This window comes from Oryzias latipes, chromosome 6, assembly GCF_002234675.1.
Source record: "Oryzias latipes chromosome 6, ASM223467v1".
Taxonomy (NCBI): Eukaryota; Metazoa; Chordata; class Actinopteri; order Beloniformes; family Adrianichthyidae; genus Oryzias; species Oryzias latipes.
Genome location: NC_019864.2, coordinates 31815883 through 31836592, shown reverse-complemented (window position 1 = coordinate 31836592; position 20710 = coordinate 31815883). Strand labels below are relative to the sequence as shown.

General features: G+C 52.0%; 1 protein-coding gene across 2 annotated transcripts; it reads left to right on the top strand.

Annotated features, from left to right (window-relative positions):
* The first annotated feature begins 323 nt into the window (after positions 1–323).
* Positions 324–18222, top strand: LOC101156059 (carnitine O-palmitoyltransferase 1, liver isoform). 2 transcript variants are annotated; one of them, XM_004085039.4, is made up of 19 exons: positions 324–455; positions 3899–4064; positions 4236–4378; positions 6634–6805; positions 10213–10314; positions 10550–10687; positions 10767–10844; positions 11736–11843; positions 13245–13329; positions 15295–15490; positions 15565–15753; positions 15824–15929; positions 16012–16128; positions 16214–16378; positions 16462–16593; positions 16668–16820; positions 16885–16998; positions 17072–17164; positions 17235–18222. In XM_004085039.4, exons 2-19 carry the CDS (start codon positions 3924–3926, stop codon positions 17319–17321), a joined length of 2319 nt encoding a protein of 772 aa, XP_004085087.1. In that variant the 5' UTR covers positions 324–455; positions 3899–3923; the 3' UTR covers positions 17322–18222. The 2 variants fall into 2 exon arrangements, with proteins under 2 accessions (XP_004085087.1, XP_011491729.1); XM_011493427.3 differs by lacking the exon at positions 13245–13329 and adding an exon at positions 12840–12927.
* The last annotated feature ends 2488 nt before the right edge of the window (positions 18223–20710 follow it).

Here is a 20710-nt window from a genome sequence, read left to right as displayed (position 1 = left end):
CACACTGGCGTCTTCCTCATCCCCATCCAGAGCTGAACCACTTCACCAGCCGTCATTTGAAGCAGCATTTAACAGAAACACAGATTAAGGAGAACCAGAAACTGCACTTATGATCCCCGTTTGAACGTTGGGATGAATATTATCGCAGACTTTTTGTGTTTTTTTACTTTGATATCAAATGTTTGTGGTCAGAACAGACCTCCTATTTTTTTATTTGTGGCCGTCCTTGTCCTTCATAAACGTCAGCAGCGGACGTTTTGGTACATGCGCGTGTCGAACGTGAGGGGGCGCTGTTTCCCTCAGCGCAGTGTGAGCAGAGCCCCGCGGCGCATGCGCGTGACGCAGCTGGAGGGGAAGTGCTCCTGTCTGCGCCTCATTCATGCGGCCGGACGTTAGCAGGTTTATTAGCGCAGAGGCGGCCGCGGCTCCCCCAGTGAACACCGACAGAGGCTCCGGTAAGTGTTCCCGCTCTTCTGGGGCACCGTCGGTTGGTGTGCACCCCCCCGCCTCCGCGCGCGCGCGGGGACACATACAGCCTCGTGCGGCGGTGTGTCCTCGGCTCGAGACAATCATCAGACCATCAGCCTCAGCCTGCTCCGTGACTGTCAGCCCCCCCCGATGGAGTCCCTCTCTGTGGATCAGAAACAGCTGTTCCGGTCCCGGAGACCCGGGCGTACCGGGGACCGTCGGGGTGCAGCCCGGTTCCTCCGAACCGTTCAACTTTTTCAGCAGGGAGTCAGTGTTGGTTTGTGCGGGGCATTGCGGGACTGTGGGGGTCATGGAGGGTCAGTGCGGGACCGTGCGGGTCCTCCGTGTCACGTCAGTCCAGATGAAGGTCGGCGGTGCGGCTTCCAACCGCTTTTGATGTCGTCATTCATTGTTATTATTATTATGAGGCGCGTGCGGGTTAACTCTTATCGTGCGCGTGCTCGGCCTTGCATAACGGCAGCAGGTCGCGGCGCTCAGGTGCGCAGCGGTCAGGTGTCACCTGTCTGAAGGTCAGTGGAACAGGACACGGTGTCCTCAGCTCTATTCTATTGAGTTCGGACCCGGTTCTTCTGGCGGATCAAACCCGTTTTCTCTCTGTGGGGGGCACCGCCCTCCCCTCATGTTGCCCCCAGGGGCAGCACCGGGGGCCGTTCTGCCTCTGGTGTCACCCTGAAGGTGGTTTAAGGCCGTGAAGGTCTGAGGTGTTTGAAGTCGACGCTGCAGCTCCGAGCTGCGACCTTTCCCCTACTTTCTGCAGCTCTGGAGGGTCATGTGACGCAGGGGGCGGGGCCTGACTGTCAACGCTACTCCAGGGTTGCCAGGTTGGGAGGATTTTCGCTAATATAAAGTTTCTTTAGAATTGGTTTATGTGCAGCAACAACATATCGGCTTGTAGAGAAAATTCTGGAAAAATGTGAGAAAAAGATCCTGCAGGGAAACGTGATGTAGGAGGTTCTGATCACTGTGGAGAACCGGTTCTGGACCACACCGACCATCCAGAAAAACAGAGTCACTCCAACATCAGGGAGGGCAGCGTTCGACCTCTGATGGGAAGGCTGCAGGAGCACTTCCTGCTTCAGAGTGCCCTTGAGAAAACCACAACGGTTTGGATCAAGAAATACTCACAAAGGCGTTTTAAGCCCAATTTTCTGTCTACACGTCAACTGAAAATGACACAGGAACACGTTACAAACGCCAAAACCTGCGTCCTTCTGGGGGTCATTCTGGAATTAGGGTAGAATAATATATATTAGCATACGCCAGGCCAAACTAATAATGAACATGATAATGCTAACAAAAACACAGCTTCCTGTTGAAAATCACTGACAGATTCTTAGTCGGTCTTCTCCTAGAAAAGAAGCAGACTGACGCATGAGCGGGAACCGACGGATACATGAGCGGGAACCGACGGATACATGAGCGGGAACCGACCGACGCCTGAGCGGGAACCAACGGATACATGAGCGGGAACCTACCGACGCCTGAGCGGGAACCGACCGACGCCTGAGCGGGAACCAACGGATACATGAGCGGGAACCTACCGACGCCTGAGCGGGAACCGACCGACGCCTGAGCGGGAACCGACCGACGCCTGAGCGGGAACCGACTGATACATGAGCGGGAACCAACGGACGCCTGAGCAGGAACCGACGGATAGATGAGCGGGAACAGACCGACGCCTGGGCGGGAACCGACTGATACATGAGCGGGAACCAACGGACGCCTGAGCGGGAACCGACGGATACATGAGCGGGAACCGACCGACGCCTGAGCGGGAACCGACTGATACATGAGCGGGAACCAACGGACGCCTGAGCGGGAACTGACGGATACATGAGCGGGAACCGACCGACGCCTGAGCGGGAACCGACCGATGCCTGGGCGGGAACCGACTGATACATGAGCGGGAACCAACGGCCGCCTGAGCGGGAACCGACCGACGCCTGAGCGGGAACCAACGGATACATGAGCGGGAACCTACCGACGCCTGAGCGGGAACCGACGGACGCCTGAGCGGGAACCGACGGACGCCTGAGCGGGAACCGACGGACGCCTGAGCGGGAACCGACGGACGCCTGAGCGGGAACCGACCGACGCCTGAGCGGGAACCGACGGATAGATGAGTGGGAACAGACCGACGCCTGGGCGGGAACCGACTGATACATGAGCGGGAACCAACGGACGCCTGAGCGGGAACCGACGGATACATGAGCGGGAACCGACCGACGCCTGAGCGGGAACCGACCGACGCCTGAGCGGGAACCGACTGATACATGAGCGGGAACCGACCGACGCCTGAGCGGGAACCGACTGATACATGAGCGGGAACCTACCGACGCCTGAGCGGGAACCGACGGATAGATGAGCGGGAACAGACCGACGCCTGGGCGGGAACCGACTGATACATGAGCGGGAACCAACGGACGCCTGAGCGGGAACCGACGGATACATGAGCGGGAACCGACTGATACATGAGCGGGAACCGACCGACGCCTGAGCGGGAACCGACGGATACATGAGCGGGAACCGACCGACGCCTGAGCGGGAACCGACCGACGCCTGAGCGGGAACCGACTGATACATGAGCGGGAACCAACGGACGCCTGAGCGGGAACTGACGGATACATGAGCGGGAACCGACCGACGCCTGAGCGGGAACCGACCGACGCCTGGGCGGGAACCGACTGATACATGAGCGGGAACCAACGGCCGCCTGAGCGGGAACCGACCGACGCCTGAGCGGGAACCGACTGATACATGAGCGGGAACCGACCGACGCCTGAGCGGGAACCGACCGACACCTGAATCGGACCAGGTTCCACTTGAGTACGTCTGCCTTTTGAACCTTACAAAAAGGCGGAACGGATGGAAAAGAGGCCTGAAGACCTCCTGCTCTTCTCAGAATGAAGCGCCTTTTGAGGACCACCCCTCCTTTGGTCCACGAGCTCCTGAGTGCACACTGAATGAAGTCCTGGAGCTGGAGGGTCAGCGCAGGCTTCCAGGAGACCCCTGAGAAGAGGTGGAATCCGCATCCCCCTCCCCCCACATGACAGGATGGTGTGAAGCCCCTCCCCTCCCAGCAGCCCTTCATATTGTTATAGGAATGCAACCCTACAGGTTCTCCAGGTTCAGGTCTTCCTGCACAAACGGCTCCTTCTGAGCATCGATTTCTTGGACTCCATCATAAGAACCGGTGGAGAACTGCCCCACCTTTCCTCTGTTGTTGGGGGGGGGGGGGGGGGGGGGGGGGGGGGGGTGTGAATGTTTTTCTACAATTAAAGTGAACCGATTGTTGTGTCAGAGGTCGTCTCAGGTCGTCTCAGGTTGTCACTGCACGGCGGCGTAGGGTCTCTGGAGATTATCCTGCGTTTCCTGTCGTCATCTTGGTTTCTTCCTCCCTTCCTTTCAGTGACCCCCCCTCAGTAAAAGCCACCATGGCAGAAGCCCACCAGGCGGTGGCCTTTCAGTTCACAGTCACTCCCGATGGCATCGACCTCCACCTGTCCCATGAGGCCCTGCGGCAGGTCTACCTGTCCGGCCTGCATTCCTGGAAGAAGAGATTTGTTCGCTTTAAGGTGAGAAGTCTTGAAGATTGAAAGGTGGGAACTTCACCAACAACCGTTTAGTGTGAGAAATATTCAATGTCCCCTGTGCTCCCGCCTTCCTGGCCTTGAATGAGGTCACATGACCTCAGCCGTCTCTTTGGCGGCTTCCTCCCTGTGGGGTTCATACCTGTGTCTCCACAGAACGGCGTGATGACCGGCGTGTACCCCGGCAGCCCGGCGGGGTTCATGGTGGTGGTGGTCTCCTACATGTCCTACAACAAGTTCAAGCAGCTGGATCCTTCTCTGGGGCTGATGGCCCGGCTGGGACATTACGTCCCCATCAGGTAGGGGGCGCTGACGCTCACAGCAGATGCTTCCTGTAGTGTGAAATGGGCATGACTCCAGGTCCACAGCAGAACCTCCTGCCTGGAAGGGTCCACGAGGTTCTGGTGGGGTTTCAGGGCAGGGATCCAGCATTCCCAGCAGGGGCAGTGAGCTCCTGCAGCCACACGGGGGTCCAGTGTTTCCAGGCACAGAGGGTTGGGTCAGGGAGGGCAAACACAGATGGGGTGATTGTCTGTGGCGTATGAAGGTATTAATGTTCCAAAATGGACGAGCTTGTATATTTGATTTGAGAACTTGTAATACAGAATGTGAATACTTGTGCAAAAAAAATCTGCATCTGTGTGCAAAATCTTCTGCTGTGAACTGACAAATTTCCATTTGTATGTGTTCATTTAGAGTTCCTGCATTTAAGAACAACAGATCATTTCTCATTAAAATGCTGGAAAAAAACGTTTTTTTTCTTCAGAAATGCATTTGTAGTTCACTCTCTGTGTTAATACAAAATGATTGAGAGACTTGCTGTCACATTTGAACGTTTATCAGAAGAGTTATTGAAGCAGGAAGTCCGACTCTGTGACGCTCTTTCTAACTTTACCAAGTTCTCAGAATCCTGCACTCTGATTGGTTGACTCCGCCTCCTCTAACCCTCCCTCCCTCCCAGGTCCATTATCGGACACAGATCAGTTAAGACACAAGTTTCTCACCAGGAATGTGTCAGAATTCAGAGCGCAGTTGTAGCGCACTTGTGATTTGCGCCAGCAGATTCAAGCACACGCAGAAGCACATTTGAGCAGTTGGAATCACAGATTTGAAGTTGGAACTCTAAATGAAAACATGCAAAGGGGAATTTGTCAGTTCACAGCAGAAGATTTTTACACACAGATGCAGATTTTTTTTGCACAAGTATTCACATTCTGTATTACAAGTTCTCAAATCAAATATACAAGCTCGTCCATTTTAGAACATTAATACCTTCATAGTGGCGCCCCCTGTGGGAACTAGACTGAGCGACACCCCCCATCCCCCACAGAAGATGGTTTACTTCAGCTCCAACCGAATGAAGTCAATTCAGTCACCACGTTTTCACGATATGGACGCCGCCATGTTGGAGCCACATGGCATCACTAATCAGTGACTGGTCAGAGTTCAGGCTGGGCCATATGGCCTAAAAATAAAATAAAGATTTTATTTTTTTTAATTCGATTTCCGATTTTTTTTTTCACGACCCCCCCCCCCCCCCACACACACACACACACACACACTTAAGGAAAGCAATAAGTACAAACGGCAGACAACTTAAAGCAAATTTTACTTTTATTTAATCAAACTCAAGCCAAATGTTACCCTCATTTCTGGGATGAATAGTAAATAAATGAACACGGTCATGGAATCAAAGTCCCAGCTGTGTTTTGAGTCACACTTTGTCGTCCAGACTAGAAGGAGACAAACATTCACCGTGAGAGTAGCAGCATTTTCTAAAGGATTAACAATACAGCTCAGATCTGGGCTCTAAGGTTTGAATTCAATGAAGAAACGCCGTCTTCTCCACCGTATCTATGGGTACCATGACTTTGGCTGTATGCAAAGCCACCACTTCGGTGATTGTTGGATCTTGTTCCTTTCTTGGGAACAAACTTCCCGCTCTCACCGGTAGCCATGCTGTTGCTGGCTCAGCTGTTTCCTGTGTGTTGCTGCTGTTTGTCGCTTCCCACTCCGCCGTGTGAAACTAGCGCTACGGAAGCTCTGGGGAGCCAAAAATGCGCCATTACACAAAAACTCGATTTAGTTATTTTTGAAATCGCCCGTGACAAAAAATTTGAATTAATTCATTCAATCGATTTTTCGCCCAGGCCTAGTCAGTCTGTCTGAGTCCACGTTTCTATGGCAACCATTCTGACCAATCAGCTGTGAGCTCGTTGGAACAGGCCACTCTCCTACAACTTGAAAGTGGGATACATGAAGTCTGTCAAACATATTGGACCATGGGGGCAGCTGGCCCCACCCACTTTCTCTGATTGGTCAGAAAAAACAGCAGTTACTCTTTGTGTTGGTCAGAACAACAACCATTGGAAACATCTTCTTGATATTTCTCTGTTGAAACATTTTTTGGATTTTGGCTTCCTGGAACCAGTTCCAGTTTGGAACGCTGGGGGGGGGGGGGGGGTGGAACAACCCTCCCCCATCAGTCCCATGTGCATCTCTGCCGTGCACGCTCATGCAGTGTTTCTGAACGTCTGTCTCCCTCCCTCTGCAGTAAATACATGTCCACCGACAGCCAGAGGGTAGTGGGGGGGGTTCTGGTCGGCACAGGCGTGTGGGTCACCATCATCATGATCATGAGGAACGTCCTGAAGTCTCTGCTGTCGTGGCACGGCTGGATGGAGGCCCGCCATGGAACCATGTCCTGGTCTACAAAGCTGTGGCTGGTGAGCCTCTTCCCTCCTCTGAGTTTCTGCCTGGGGAGCTTCAGCTCAGGTTCCTGCGGGTTAGGAAGTCCTCTGGTTCTGACCAATAGAAACGTACAGGGCCTTGCCAAAGGATTTGGCCTCCTCGAACTTTTCAACCTTTTGCCACGTTTCAGGCTGCAAACATAAAGATATAAAACTGTAACTTTTTATGAAGAACCAACAACAAGTGGGACACAATCATGAAGTGGAACCACATTTATTGGATATTTCAAACTAGTTTAACAAAATAAAATGTGGAATATTGGGCGTTCAAAAGTTCTGCTCCTTTCCTTTCAGTGCAGCAAACTCTCTCCAGATGTTCAGTGAGGATCTCTGAATGATCCAATGTTGATCTAAATCAGTGTTTTTCAACCTTTCTGAGCCACGGCACACTTTAACCTCGACCGAAATCCTGCGATTCACCAGCATTCAAACTTTATAAAAAGCAGAAACTCATAGTCTATTGATCTACAGTCCCTCCTTGATCTCACGTTCATTATAGTGATAATTGTGGCAGAAAAAACTGGAAGCTGCAGCTGTTTTTCTAAAAGATGGAATAAAAGTTAAGTGAGTTTTCAGTAATAATTTTCAATTAAATTATTAGACATTTTACCCTGGTAGTTGTATTTCCCTCCAGTTTATTAACATGCAATTTGATGTAACCTCACAAAAAACACAAATATAATGTTTCTAAATTGTGATTTATTTTTTAAATGTTAGTGCAAAGGCAACTGTAATTTTTGAACAATACGATCAGAATATGTTTGATAAATTTTACACAAAAAGACTAACATTATATTTATGTTTTCTGTAGCTCCACAAAAAGTGAACAAAAATGTTTGATTTCTTTTTAGATGATTAAATTGTTTCAATTTAGTTTAATTGTGTCTGTGTCACCTTCATCCTGTTTCTTAAATGTTCTTACTTCTTCTTAAGTTTAACATCTAAAATAATCCAGACGTTCTTAGAAAAGTGTTTCAGTTAGAAAGATGACTTGGACCAAACTCTGGGATGTTTGGCTGTTAAGAAACACAAACCTGGAAGGGGAACTAAACTGTTGACCTCTGACCTCTGATTTCATCAAGAACATTGAAAAACTCTTTGATGTGTGTTCATTGTGGTTTAAGACGTTTAACAGGGATGACTCATTGTAGAGCAGAGACGCTGTCACTTTAACCCAATGCATCATGGGAGATGTAGTGATGGCAGACAGACTCTTCTCTGAGCTTCCAGCAGATTCTGTGGAAAGCTACACCGCTATAGACGAGCTTTAGCTGGTATTTTTGTTGGAACTGAGAGACTCTATGAGCAGAATCAGAACAAGGAAGTGAAGACTTTAACCACTTCTGATTGGTCAGACTGATGAGGTGTGATTGATGAGGCGTTCGTTTAGCGTTCGGTGAGCATTAGTCTGACTTTTTGGTGAGCGTTCGTTGAGTGTTTGGTGAGGGTTCGTTGAGTGTTTGGTGAGGGTTCGTTTAGCTTTTGTTAAGCGTTCGCTGAGCGTTCGCTGAGCGTTCGCTGAGCATTCGTTGAGTGTTTGGTGAGCGTTTGGTGAACGTTCGGTGAGCGTTTGTTGAGTGTTTGGTGAGGGTTCGTTTAGCTTTTGTTAAGCATTCGTTGAGCGTTCGTTGAGCGTTCGCTGAGCATTCGTTGAGTGTAGGGTGAGCGTTTGGTGAACGTTCGGTGAGCGTTTGTTGAGTGTTTGGTGAGGGTTCGTTTAGCTTTTGTTAAGCATTCGTTGAGCGTTCGTTGAGCGTTCGCTGAGCATTCGTTGAGTGTAGGGTGAGCGTTCGTTGAGTGTAGGGTGAGCGTTCGTTGAGTGTTTTGTGAGCGTTCGTTGAATGTTTGGTGAGCGTTTGTTGAGTGTTTGGTGAGCGTTTGGTGAACGTTCGGTGAGCGTTTGTTGAGTGTTTGGTGAGGGTTCGTTTAGCTTTTGTTAAGCATTCGTTGAGCGTTCGCTGAGCATTCGTTGAGTGTAGGGTGAGCGTTCGTTGAGTGTAGGGTGAGCGTTCGTTGAGTGTAGGGTGAGCATTCGTTGAGTGTAGGGTGAGCGTTCGTTGAGTGTAGGGTGAGCGTTCGTTGAGTGTAGGGTGAGCGTTCGTTGAGTGTAGGGTGAGCGTTCGTTGAGTGTTTTGTGAGAGTTCGTTGAGTGTAGGGTGAGAGTTCGTTGAGTGTTTGGTGAGCGTTTGGTGAACGTTCGGTGAGCGTTTGTTGAGTGTTTGGTGAGCGTTCGTTGAGTGTAGGGTGAGAGTTCGTTGAGTGTTTTGTGAGCGTTCGTTGAATGTTTGGTGAGCGTTTGTTGAGTGTTTGGTGAGCGTTTGGTGAACGTTCGGTGAGCGTTTGTTGAGTGTTTGGTGAGGGTTCGTTTAGATTTTGTTAAGCATTCGTTGAGCGTTCGCTGAGCATTCGTTGAGTGTAGGGTGAGCGTTCGTTGAGTGTAGGGTGAGCGTTCGTTGAGTGTAGGGTGAGCGTTCGTTTAGCTTTTGTTAAGCATTCGTTGAGCGTTCGCTGAGCATTCGTTGAGTGTAGGGTGAGCGTTCGTTGAGTGTAGGGTGAGAGTTCGTTGAGTGTTTTGTGAGCGTTCGTTGAATGTTTGGTGAGCGTTTGTTGAGTGTTTGGTGAGCGTTTGGTGAACGTTCGGTGAGCGTTTGTTGAGTGTTTGGTGAGGGTTCGTTTAGCTTTTGTTAAGCATTCGTTGAGCGTTCGCTGAGCATTCGTTGAGTGTAGGGTGAGCGTTCGTTGAGTGTAGGGTGAGCGTTCGTTGAGTGTAGGGTGAGCGTTCGTTGAGTGTAGGGTGAGAGTTCGTTGAGTGTTTTGTGAGCGTTCGTTGAATGTTTGGTGAGCGTTCGTTTATTGTCGTTGAGTATTTGGTGAGCGTTCGTTGAATGTTTGGTGAGCGTTTGTTGAGTGTTTGGTGAGCGTTCGTTTATTGTCGTTAAGTATTTGGTGAGAGTTCGTTGAGTGTTTTGTGAGCGTTCGTTGAATGTTTTGTGAGCGTTCGTTTATTGTCGTTGAGTGTTTGGTGAGCATTCGTTGAGTGTTTGAGCGTTTGTTTGGCGTTCGGTGAGTGTTTGTTTAGCGTTTGTTAAGTTTTTGGTGAGCGTTCGGTGAGTGTTCGTTAAGTGTTCGGTGAGCGTTCGTTGAGTGTTTAGCGTTTGGTGAGCGTTCGTTTAGTGTTTGGTGAGCGTTCATTGAGCGTACGTTGAGTGTTTGGTGAGCGTTCGTTGAGCGTTCGGTGAGCGTTCGGTGAGTGTTTAGCGTTTGTTGAGCGTTCGTTTAGTGTTTGGTGAGCGTTTGTTGAGTGTTTAGACATTGTTCAGAGAGTTTTTGGCGGGCTCTGTTTTGAAATCAAACGGTTCTCCTCTGCTCTGTTCTATGCTCAGGTTCTCGTGAAGATCTTCTCGGGCAGGAAGCCGATGCTTTACAGTTTCCAGAACTCTCTGCCCCGCCTGCCCGTCCCCCCCATCAAGGACACCTGCAGAAGGGTAACCCCCCCCCCCTTCCTGACCTTGTTTTTGCCATAGTTTTGATCACAGGAATATTTCCCAAAGCTGAAAGCTTCTGCTGATTCTGACGTTTTTTTCCTGCATCCGTTTTTGCGTTTCCGTCACACTCGTGGTAAAATGGCTCTGAGTTCCATGAATGTCGGTTCTGTAGCGGGCAGACGTTCCGCAGGATGAGGTGTGATTGAAAGGTGTGACCCCGCCTCTCTGCCTGCAGTACCTGGAGTCGGTGCGCCCACTGATGGATGACGAGCAGTTTCACAGGATGAAAGGTTTGGCCGAAGACTTTGAGAAGAACCTGGGCCCCCGGCTGCAGTGGTACCTCAAGCTGAAGTCCTGGTGGGCGTCAAACTATGTAAGTCGTTTTGGATCCAAAGTCATCATTTCTGTATTTGATGCCCCGCCCCCTCACTGTTTCTCTACACCTGCAACAGGTCAGTGACTGGTGGGAGGAGTATATTTACCTGAGAGGTCGGGGACCAATCATGGTCAACAGTAACTACTATGCCATGGTGAGTTTGAACATCCCCTGCCGAGGTCATTTACCCAGAGTTCCTTGCTCCCTGTGGTCATGGATCCTGTGATGGCCGACCTGGAAAGGATCTTTGGAGTTTAACAGACACAGTAGAAACTCGACCTCGTTGTATTTGAGAATTTCTGGTCAAACTGGCAGATTTCTCTTTGTGAGACAAAAGGACCCAACTGTAAAATGTAGATAAAAGACTTAAGTAATTATAATAACAATGGCTTAGAGCTATCTACGCTTCTCCAGACGCTCAAAGTTCTTCCAATCTGTCCATCATTCATTCATACTTGGTGACGGCAGCTACTGTTGTAGCCACAGCTGACCCGGGGCAGACTGATGGGGGCGTGGCTGCCAGTTGGCGCCTACTGTCCCTCTGATCATCACCGGGACATTTATGCACCGGTGGAGCCACACTGGAGGCAGGGAGGGACACAACGACAGCTGACTGGGGGGAGCGGGGATCGAACTGCCGAACCTTCCATCATTGGACGAGCTGCTCAACCGCCTGAGCCACTGCCACAATGATGAATTGTAGATTTGTTTGAAGCACTTTATGTAGAACATTAATAAAACCTCGTTCTGATGGTGAGATGTTCTTCTGGGAGGAAGTTCCAGACGTTTCCTCCTCAAGTTTAGCCTTTAGAGCCACTTTATTCTCAACTTTTATTTTGAAACTTCAGAAAAATGGTTTTAGCTGAACTCCACAAACTCTTCTTTTGTTTTTTTAACTTGATGTTTTCAGAAATACTTGGGTTTTTTGTCTCTCTCTATGAGGAGGTCACGGCGGACCAAAGGGACCGCCCACTCGCGCCAGAATCAACCAGAGGTCAACGCGCTCTCTGTGGTTTCAGGAAGTGACATGATTCCTCCTCCACAGGATTTCCTCTACGTGTTCCCCACCTCCATCCAGGCGGCGCGGGCAGGGAACGCCATCCACGCCATCATGCTGTACAGGAGGAGGCTGGACAGAGCGCAGATCAAACCTGTAAGTGGCGGGACGTCCCGCTCCTCCTCGTGGAGGACTCCTCTAGCAGTGTGGCGTGCTGAGCGGCTGAACCTCGGGAAGTTAGAACGTTCTGCCGTTTGAAGGTTTTCTACGGAACCCTCCAGGTGCCAGTGGTTAAAAAAAGAAATCCAAACAACCGTGCACACGGATGGTGTGTACATGCACAATGTGCATGTCTCTGAGCGGAGCAGCAGGACTCGTAGCTTCCTGTTTGTGGGAAGGGGAGGTGCGCCCTCTAGAGGAGGCTTCGGACCGCAGGCCGTACGGCTGCTCTGCGTGACTCAGGAGAACCGGGTCTCCCGGGAGATTTGTGTCTCCAAGCAGAGGAGCGGCTTTGGGACGGGCGGAGGCGGGTCCTGAGAAAACGTTCAAACAATGACGTGAGTTTGTGTTTCCAGTCGGGTCCAGACAAATAAAGGCCGATGTTATTCCAGTTTAAGTTCATCTACACTAATGTTGTTGGCACGCATTAACCTAATGCCAATCCTTCTTCTGGGTCGGTTCTGCCAATAATGAAGAACTGGCCGCACTGATTTAAACAACTACAAGTGAACAGGAACCTAATAATAATCCTAACAATGATAAAAGCCCGTTTAGAAGATCGTCTCGCTCAGTGACGGAGCTCTGCTTGTTTACAACAGAACGTCCACTTTCTTCTTCTATGGTCTTACCGTCATCTGTCCAGTCCAATCACTATCTGACGCGTCATCGGACCAACGGACAGCCAATCGCACAGTGTGACGTCATCATTTGCAGATCAGATTTATTCTTTGACTGGCACCTGCAGGGCTCCGTAGTTTTCCTCTGAGCGTCTGACTGAAGTGTTTTTGTCAGAAACGTCTCGTCCTCCTGCGTCTGTCCTCGGCCTGCATGGGTGTCTGCGTCTGTCAGACTGCAGCCTGCAGTCGCTGTGATGCATGAGCTTCCTGTTACTCACATGCGCTTGTCTCTGTTTTGTGCCGGACGCTGCGTTAGATTTACTTGCTGGCCAACAAGGTTCCTCTGTGCTCTGCTCAATGGGAGCGAATGTTTAACACCACCCGCGTCCCGGGCGTGGAGACAGGTAAGAGGAGGGTCCTCCGCCCTGCTGGAAAGCCTGACGTCTGGCCAACAGCAGCGGCAAAGCCCCAAGGCGGCGCCGGGCGCCGTCACAGACGCCGAAGCTCACGCGTCTTGGAAGAAAGGCGGCGCTGGCTTTGGGGCTCTGCTGGCGCTCTGAGCCGACGGTCCACAGGCTCCTGCTCGTCCCTCGTCTTCCTCCTGTCCAACCTTCATCCCACTTCATCTGTAGGGCGTGGGTGTGGGGGGGCTGCTGCTCTCTGGGGTTTTGGGGAAGTGCTTTGTAATCTCTGTGTTTGACTCTCCCCTTTTGCTTTTCAGCTCATGCTGCTACACACTATTCCCATGTGCTCAGCCCAGTACGAGCGCGTGTTCAACACCACGCGTGTTCCAGGTGTAGAAACAGGTAGAGTCCTGAGCGGCGCTGCCTCCACCTGCTGCCTCAGAGCGCAGCAGCACTGCATGACATTCAAACACCGGTCTGCATCACGGCGCAGTAAGAGGGGGGGGGGATAAATGCGAGCGTAGAAATGATAAAAACACGAGGAGCCAGAAAGCTGCTTTCACCTCGGACCACCAGCATGGGGGGGGGGGGGGGGGGGGGGGGAATGCTCAGCAACCCCCCCCCCCTCAGGATGAGAGCTGGGTCCTTATTATCATTCCTCTGCCACCGTGCTTCACAGAGGACTTCATGAGCTGATGATTGACGGCAGGTTATTGTGTTTGTGGACCAAACACAGATTATGTGTAGTGACTACACTACCCAGAATGCCTGGAGGGGCAAATAGGCAGGTGACTGGTTAGAGGTCGATGGGAGGTTTTTCTAGTTAGCAATTATCAGCCTTTGCAAAGAGAATATTTAAAAATCGTTAAAGACAATTTTTATTTATGTCCTTTTAAATGGTTATAATAACCGGTAAGTCATTGGGATCGCAAGGCACAGCAAGAAGTTTGGGAGGCGCTATAGCCCCCCCCCCTCGACTATAGAAGAAGACAGACACAGACTTACGTTTCATGCTGTATTCACACTGACCGTTCTTGAACGCATCACACACGGGTTTAGGAGCGCGCATGCATCCTGTTTTTTTATGATATTTTTTCCTGCAATTCAAGTTATTCACGTTATAAACCGACCAATCAGACGCCTCAATAAAAGTAGGAGGAGCCTGCTGGCCCCACATCTAACATTCAAAACATTTGATAGATTTGTGTAGCCTGCTTTCAAGTGGAAGGGGTGTGGCCTTCCCACAAGCTCACTCCTGATTGATGAATGTGGTTGTCATAGAAACCGTCTCTTGGCCCAATCAGTGATGAGGCTGAAGAGGGGAGTGGAAGGTGTGACGTTACTGTTGTTGGTGGGTTTGCCCAGAGATGCCATCGGAGCAGAAGCCAGTGGACATGTTGGTGATGAGGAGGTTTGGGATCCAGGAGAGGAGCGTAGGACAGATGGCGGTTGATGTAGCATCAAAGGTGGAAATGTTCTTTGAGAAGAGGCAGCAACAGAGGAGCTCAGACAGACCACATCCTGTGTAGACGGTGTCATCTGCAGGAGATCAGAGACTGCAAAGCAGTGGTGGGTGAGTGTTTCCAGACAGCAGAGGATGGTGGTGTGGTTGATGACTCTGGTGATGAAGATGATGAAGATAGAAAGGACAAAGGCAGAGGAGAGGACACACTGGTGGAAGCTGAAAGAGGAAGAATGTTGAGGACTTTTAAGAAGCGGCTGAAACAGACTCTGGGTGTTCAGGAGAAACTCCAGCTGATGAGATCAGGGAGACGAGTGAACTTGGTCACCAGGACAGAAAGTTCTAAGTGGGAGGACATCCTTCTGCTTCTGAGTTCCTCTGTGGGGAAAAACGCTTTTCTAGTTGATCTGAGGCCGGATTGGTCCTTCAGTCAAACAGACAGGAGTCTGCATGTTGGATGGACTAAACTCAGGGTAAACCGGTTCCTGTGAGCCCAGACCAGTCTTCAGGTGAAGAAGCAGCCGTTTGTCCTGGGGGGGTCGTGTGTTTCTTTCCTTCTGCTGTGTTTCCTCTGCTCAGAACCGGGTCAGTTCTGGTTTGAGCCCAAAGCCTTCTGATGCTCAGACCAGCACTGTCTCCGTTCCCCGTCCTCCCATCAGCCCATCCCTCTCCGTAACCCCCACCTCCCCGCATGTCCCACGTCCTCTCCTCTAGTCCTGGACTCTGAGGGCTCCTGTCATCACCTCGTCTGAGATTGGACACGCTAACAGACGGGACGTCCTGAAGGCTTCCCGTCATCCGCAGACAGCTGGTGTGCAGGACCCCAGACCGTCGCCTCAGAAACCCTAACCTGAAGAAGAAATGCTCCTCCTTCCTGTTTCCCGTCTGTTTGTCTCCCCCCACAGACACGCTGCAGCACGTGAACGAGAGCAAACACATCGTGGTCTACCACAAGGGGCGCTATTTCAAGGTGTGGATGTTTTATGACGGGCGGCTGCTGCTGCCGCGCGAGATCGAGCAGCAGATGGAGAGGATCCTGGCAGACCAATCGGAGCCTTTGCCGGGGGAGGAGAAGCTGGCGGCGCTGACCGCGGGGGAGAGGTGGGGCCAACACAACACAGCCGGTGATGGGGGGGGGGGTGGGGTTTGCTGACCTGGCCTCCTGACTTCTGCAGGACTCCCTGGGCAAAGTGCCGTGAAACGTACTTCAGCCGTGGGAAGAACAAGCAGTCCCTGGAGGCCGTGGAGAAGGCGGCCTTCGTGGTGACCCTGGACGACACGGAGCAGCGTTACGATCTGGACAACAAAGTCAAGTCTCTGGACAGCTACGCCAAGTCGCTGCTGCACGGGAATTGCCATGACAGGTGGCGCCGGCGCTCCTCTGTGATCTGATGTGGTGCACGGCCAGTTCTTGACGCTGGACTCTGTCCTCAGGTGGTTCGACAAGTCCTTCAACCTGATCGTCTTCAAGAACGGCACCATGGGGCTGAACGCCGAGCACTCGTGGGCCGACGCCCCCATCGTGGGTCATCTGTGGGAGGTACGGCTGTGCGGGTCATAAAGCCCGGCGTCCGGTCAGATGGGACCAGGCGTTGAGCAGAGCAACATGTGTTGTGTTGCAGCACGTTCTGTCCATGGACCCCATCCGGCTGGGCTACGCCGACGACGGCCACTGCCGAGGGAAGCCCCACCCCACCCTGCCCGGCCCCCAGAGGCTGCAGTGGGACATCCCCGCTGAGGTAAAAGCCGTTCCTCACGGGGGGACCGGTCCAAAGAGGCGTTTGTCAAATGAGGCGCATGAACGTGTGTTTGTCCACACGCCAGTGCCAGGAGGTCATCGAGTGCTCGCTGTCCGTGGCGCGCGCTCTGGCGGACGACGTGGACTGCCACATCATTCCCTTTGAGGAGTTTGGAAAGGGGCTGATCAAGAAGTGCCGCACCAGCCCGGACGCCTTCATCCAGATCGCCCTCCAGCTGGCCCATTTCAGGGTGAGTCCAGCAGCCGGTGCGGGACACCTGCCCAGGTGAGGTCGGCTGTGGGCGGGCCTTAAGCTCTGCTCCTCTGCCAACAGGACAAGGGGAAGTTCTGCCTGACCTATGAGGCCTCCATGACCCGCCTGTTCCGGGAGGGCCGGACGGAAACCGTGCGCTCGTGCACGGTGGAGACCTGTGACTTCGTCCGCGCCATGACCCGCGAGGAGACGGTGAGCGCCGCCGTCGGGCCCGACCGCAGACCGCTGTGCTCTCTGCCGTGTTTGACCCCTGCTCCTCGCCGCAGAGGGAGGAGCGCCTCCGCTTGCTCAAAGTGGCTGCAAGCAAACATCAGAACCTGTACCGCCTGGCCATGACGGGACACGGCATCGACCGCCACCTCTTCTGTCTCTACGTGGTCTCCAAGTACCTGGGCGAGGACTCGTCCTTCCTGAAGGAGGTGAGGCTGCTCCTGGTTGGTGGACATCCCGCTGCGCGCCGGCTAAAGGTCTGTCCTCCCCCAGGTGCTGTCCGAGCCGTGGAGGCTCTCCACCAGTCAGACGCCTCTGCAGCAGGTGGAGCTGTTTGATCTGGTCAGGCACCCCGAATACGTGTCCGCGGGGGGGGGCTTCGGTCCGGTACGTCCGCCCAAACGTGAGTGACGCTGGCCGTGAAGTCCGCTCTCTGACCAGCGTCTGTCTGTGCTCAAAGGTCGCCGACGATGGTTACGGGGTCTCCTACATCATTGTGGGGGAGGAACTCATCAACTTCCACATCTCCAGCAAGCGCTCCAGTCCAGAGACGGTGAGTTTGCTGTGGGAAGCTCTGCAGAGGTCTGCTGGCCCCCCCCTCATGACCAATGCCTGCCTTTCAGGACTCTCATCGCTTCGGCTCCAACATCCGACAGGCCATGCTGGATCTTCTGGGCCTTTTCAACCTGGAGCCCAAAGCCAGCGAGTGACGGGCTGTGCGTGCACGAGGCGCCGCGCAGCCGCCGCAGCCGCAGCCGCTGCAGCAGCAGCAGCAGCCGCAGCAGCCGCTCTCGGAGGGTCTCTTTCTTTAGGCTTGTACAGAATCAGTGGGTGGGGGTGGGAGGATGTGAAGCTAATCGTATTTCAGAATCAATGCTGGTGTGCGTCTCTCTAGGCAGAGCCGGCCTGCAGTCCAGGTGTTGCACCGATCAGAGTCTGTTTCAGGTGCCTTAGTGACAAACCCAGGAGGGTTCCAATCTGGCGTCACGTCAGAGTTTGCTCACTAGCATGGAGCCACGACGGAGGAGCGTTTCATGGTTCTCCTCTTTGGTCTGTGCTGCTGGAGGCCGCTGCTCCACTTGGACAGAGGTCACACTAGGGTCATTTCAGTAGTTGGCATAGCAACGGTTGGGTGGGAGTTCATCACTGCTGTGCACTCCTTGGACAAACCGGGAAGATCCACTTTGGCAGCTTCAGTGTCGCCCGGGGGAAGCTGCTGGGGGGCCGGGAGGTCCCGCACTGCCTGGTTGGGGTTCGGTTCCTCGTGGCCGCCACGCCAGCGTCTCCTTCAGTGACGTTTAGGAACGGCAGCCGTCAGTCCATCCTATTTATTTATAGTTTCTTCTTCTGGGTCTGAATTCCTACATTTAACAGCTGAATGTGACGACAATAAAAGTTAATTTAAGTTTGATCTCTAGATGAAAATGCTCGTTTGGTTGTCGGTTTGCTGCCTGTGGTTTGACTTTTATCTGCGTAGATCTGATTTTTACACTGCTGCATGTTTTAAAGATGAAGCTGTAAATGTTTGCCTGTAATTTAAAGAAGACGAGCAGCAGATGAACCAAACCTTTTAACAATAAACTCCATGTCCAGCAGCCACATGCGGCGCCAGCTCCATGTCTTCTCATCCTGACTTTAGACCTAAAGCCGCGCTCTGGCAGGGATTTGGCGGTTCCTGGCGGCGGCCTCGTCACAGACGTTTGCGGTGAGAAGAGCAGCTGAAGGGAGGGAGGAGGAGGAGGAGGGATGTTCAGTGGCGTCATGCGGCTGCAGCATCTTCATCGGCCGTCTGCGGTGGCATCAGCAGGCTGAGGCGTCCAGGGATTCCTTTAACACTGGGAGGGAATCTGACGGGTTTCATTTAGGATTCCGGGTTTTAGTTAGCGGATCTCTGGGCTTAAAGTGAAAGCTGCATTCTGTCTGGATACCAGCAGGGGGAGACAGAAACCCCTCAGAATCTGATCACAACTGACTTTAGTTTGGTCTCCATTTAGCGACTTATTACCAAATTGTTGATGTGGATTTGTGCGTTCTGAAGCTTCAACAGTCAGAACCGGAAACGGATCAGGGCGGTTCCACCTCCTGATGGATCTGGAATGGTAACAGCAGCGTATTTGAGGTAAAGCGAAGCTCTTCTGTGCGTCTGTGTTTCCTCACATTTGATGTTTCAAGGACTCAAAGGAAAGAGGATCAAATTTTTCTTCAAACCTTTAAACACAAACCGTGAAGATGCTTTCAGACTCGGCTCGTCCATCCAGAGGAGGAAGAAAAGCAGTTCCTCCTCCACCTGATGGACCAGAAACCAGGCTGAGGAGAAGCTGCTCGCTTCATTCTGATGACGGTTTTTGCACATTTGCTGTTTGACACCAGACGAGGAACGGGGAAGCCGCCGCTGCACCTGCAGGGGTGATCTGCGTCGGCGCTGCTGTCCTCTGATGGGCCTGCTGCTTTAAGTGTGAAAATTCACCAGAACTCTGATTTGGACCAAACAAGAACTCTGGTTCTCCTAAGAGAGCGGGTGTCTGTTCAGTTGCAGGTGAACTCTGGTGCGGTTCACCTCAGTGTGAACGCAGACAGGCTGTCCAAAGGTCCTGGAAGCTGAGTGTACGGCGGCAGCGGGAATCTGGAGAAGTTCTCAAAGCCGTCATGCTCCTGTCATGGTTCTGGTTTTTAGTTCTGAAGCTAAAACCTGCCTGCCGTCAAAATCCGATCCCTCCCGCTGTTCCCCGCCGTGGGTGGGGTCTTCATGTGTTCCTCCTGGGGGTCTTCAGTCATAAGCTGCTAATGAAGCCGTAAAGCAGCAGGAGGTTCTCAGACAGCTGAGAGGAGGGCATGCCCCCCCCCCCCCCCCCCCCTGAAGACTGCCTTACTGAGTTCTTGTTCTGGCTGAGCCTTTGGTTCGGTTGCTCAGACAGAAATGGGAGGAGTTTGGTCTTTTCTGTTCAGGCATGATCCGGACCTGCATGGAGGTCAAATTCCCGCCACGGGGGAACCAGGATGAAGTCTCAGACTCTGATAGAGGCCCGGAAAAGCCATTTGTTCCTGAGCAGAGTCTGAAACCTGAAACCTTGACCTGCACTTTCTAAAAGTAGACCTTGGAGAGACCTGCAGCTCATGTGGCTCTCCTGCACCCCCCAAGAGAAAAGAGAGGAGCCAATGTGACCTATATTAATAATTAGTTATCATTATTGTTGCGTATTAGTATTATCAGTATTATCGGCTCCTGGTTGTTGCCTGACAGGAACACACACACACACACACCCCGTCAGCTTCAGGGTCCACAACAGGAAGTGGGCTGGACGAAAAAAAAAGAAAGTTTTCATAGCTTGAAAGAAATTCAGCCACTGAGGGGTTAAAATGAATGACTGCATAGCAGCTCTGAGTTCAGCTCAGCGGCTGTAGACGTTTCAAATGTGACGTCTGCATGTCGGACGCTGGTCACACGTCCAAAATGTCGTCAGCGTCTGAAACTTCAGCACCGCTGCTTTGCTTTGGTTTCTGATCAACAGCCGCTGACATTTGGGTCGTTTTGAACTTTCTCAGGATGCAGGACCAGGTCCAGATTCAGGTTCAGATTTAGATCCAGATCCAGGTCTGGGTCCATGTCTGGTTTCAGGTCCAGGTCCAGGTTTCTCTTATGAGCTCAGTAGGACTCTAAGCTGCTTATACTTTGTAAATTTGTTTGAAACCAACCAATCGGTATCGAGCACTGCCACTTTCAGCAGACACCACTAGATCATGTAACCTCTGCAGCACAGTCGGCCGTGGTGCAGAGGTTGAGCGGCCAACCTCTGATCAGAAGATTGCAGGTTCGGTTCCTGCCTTTCCTGCCCAAGTGTTGAAGTGTCCTTGGGCAAGACACTGAACGTTGCTCCTGGTGTTCAGCGATGAAGCCGGTAAGCGCTTTGGGCCTTCTAAGAAGGAAGTAGAATGTTTTACAGGTAGACGGCATTTAGCACCAGCATTAGCCATAAATGCTTCATCCATATTTATTGAACCAACGGTCGCAACAACAGCACGATGTGGAGAATTAAAACAATAAAAAACTCTTGATAAAATAAAGTCTTTATGCAGACGATGCTTTACTTTTCATTCTAAA

Coding starts and splice junctions, on each gene's coding strand:
- LOC101156059 (XM_011493427.3), top strand. CDS start 3,924: ATGGCAGAAGCCCACCAGGCGGTGGCCTTTCAGTTCACAGTCACTCCC. Junction 4,379..6,633: donor GGACATTACGTCCCCATCAG/GTAGGGGGCGCT, acceptor CTCCCTCTGCAG/TAAATACATGTCCACCGACA. Junction 10,845..11,735: donor ACAGTAACTACTATGCCATG/GTGAGTTTGAAC, acceptor CCTCCTCCACAG/GATTTCCTCTACGTGTTCCC.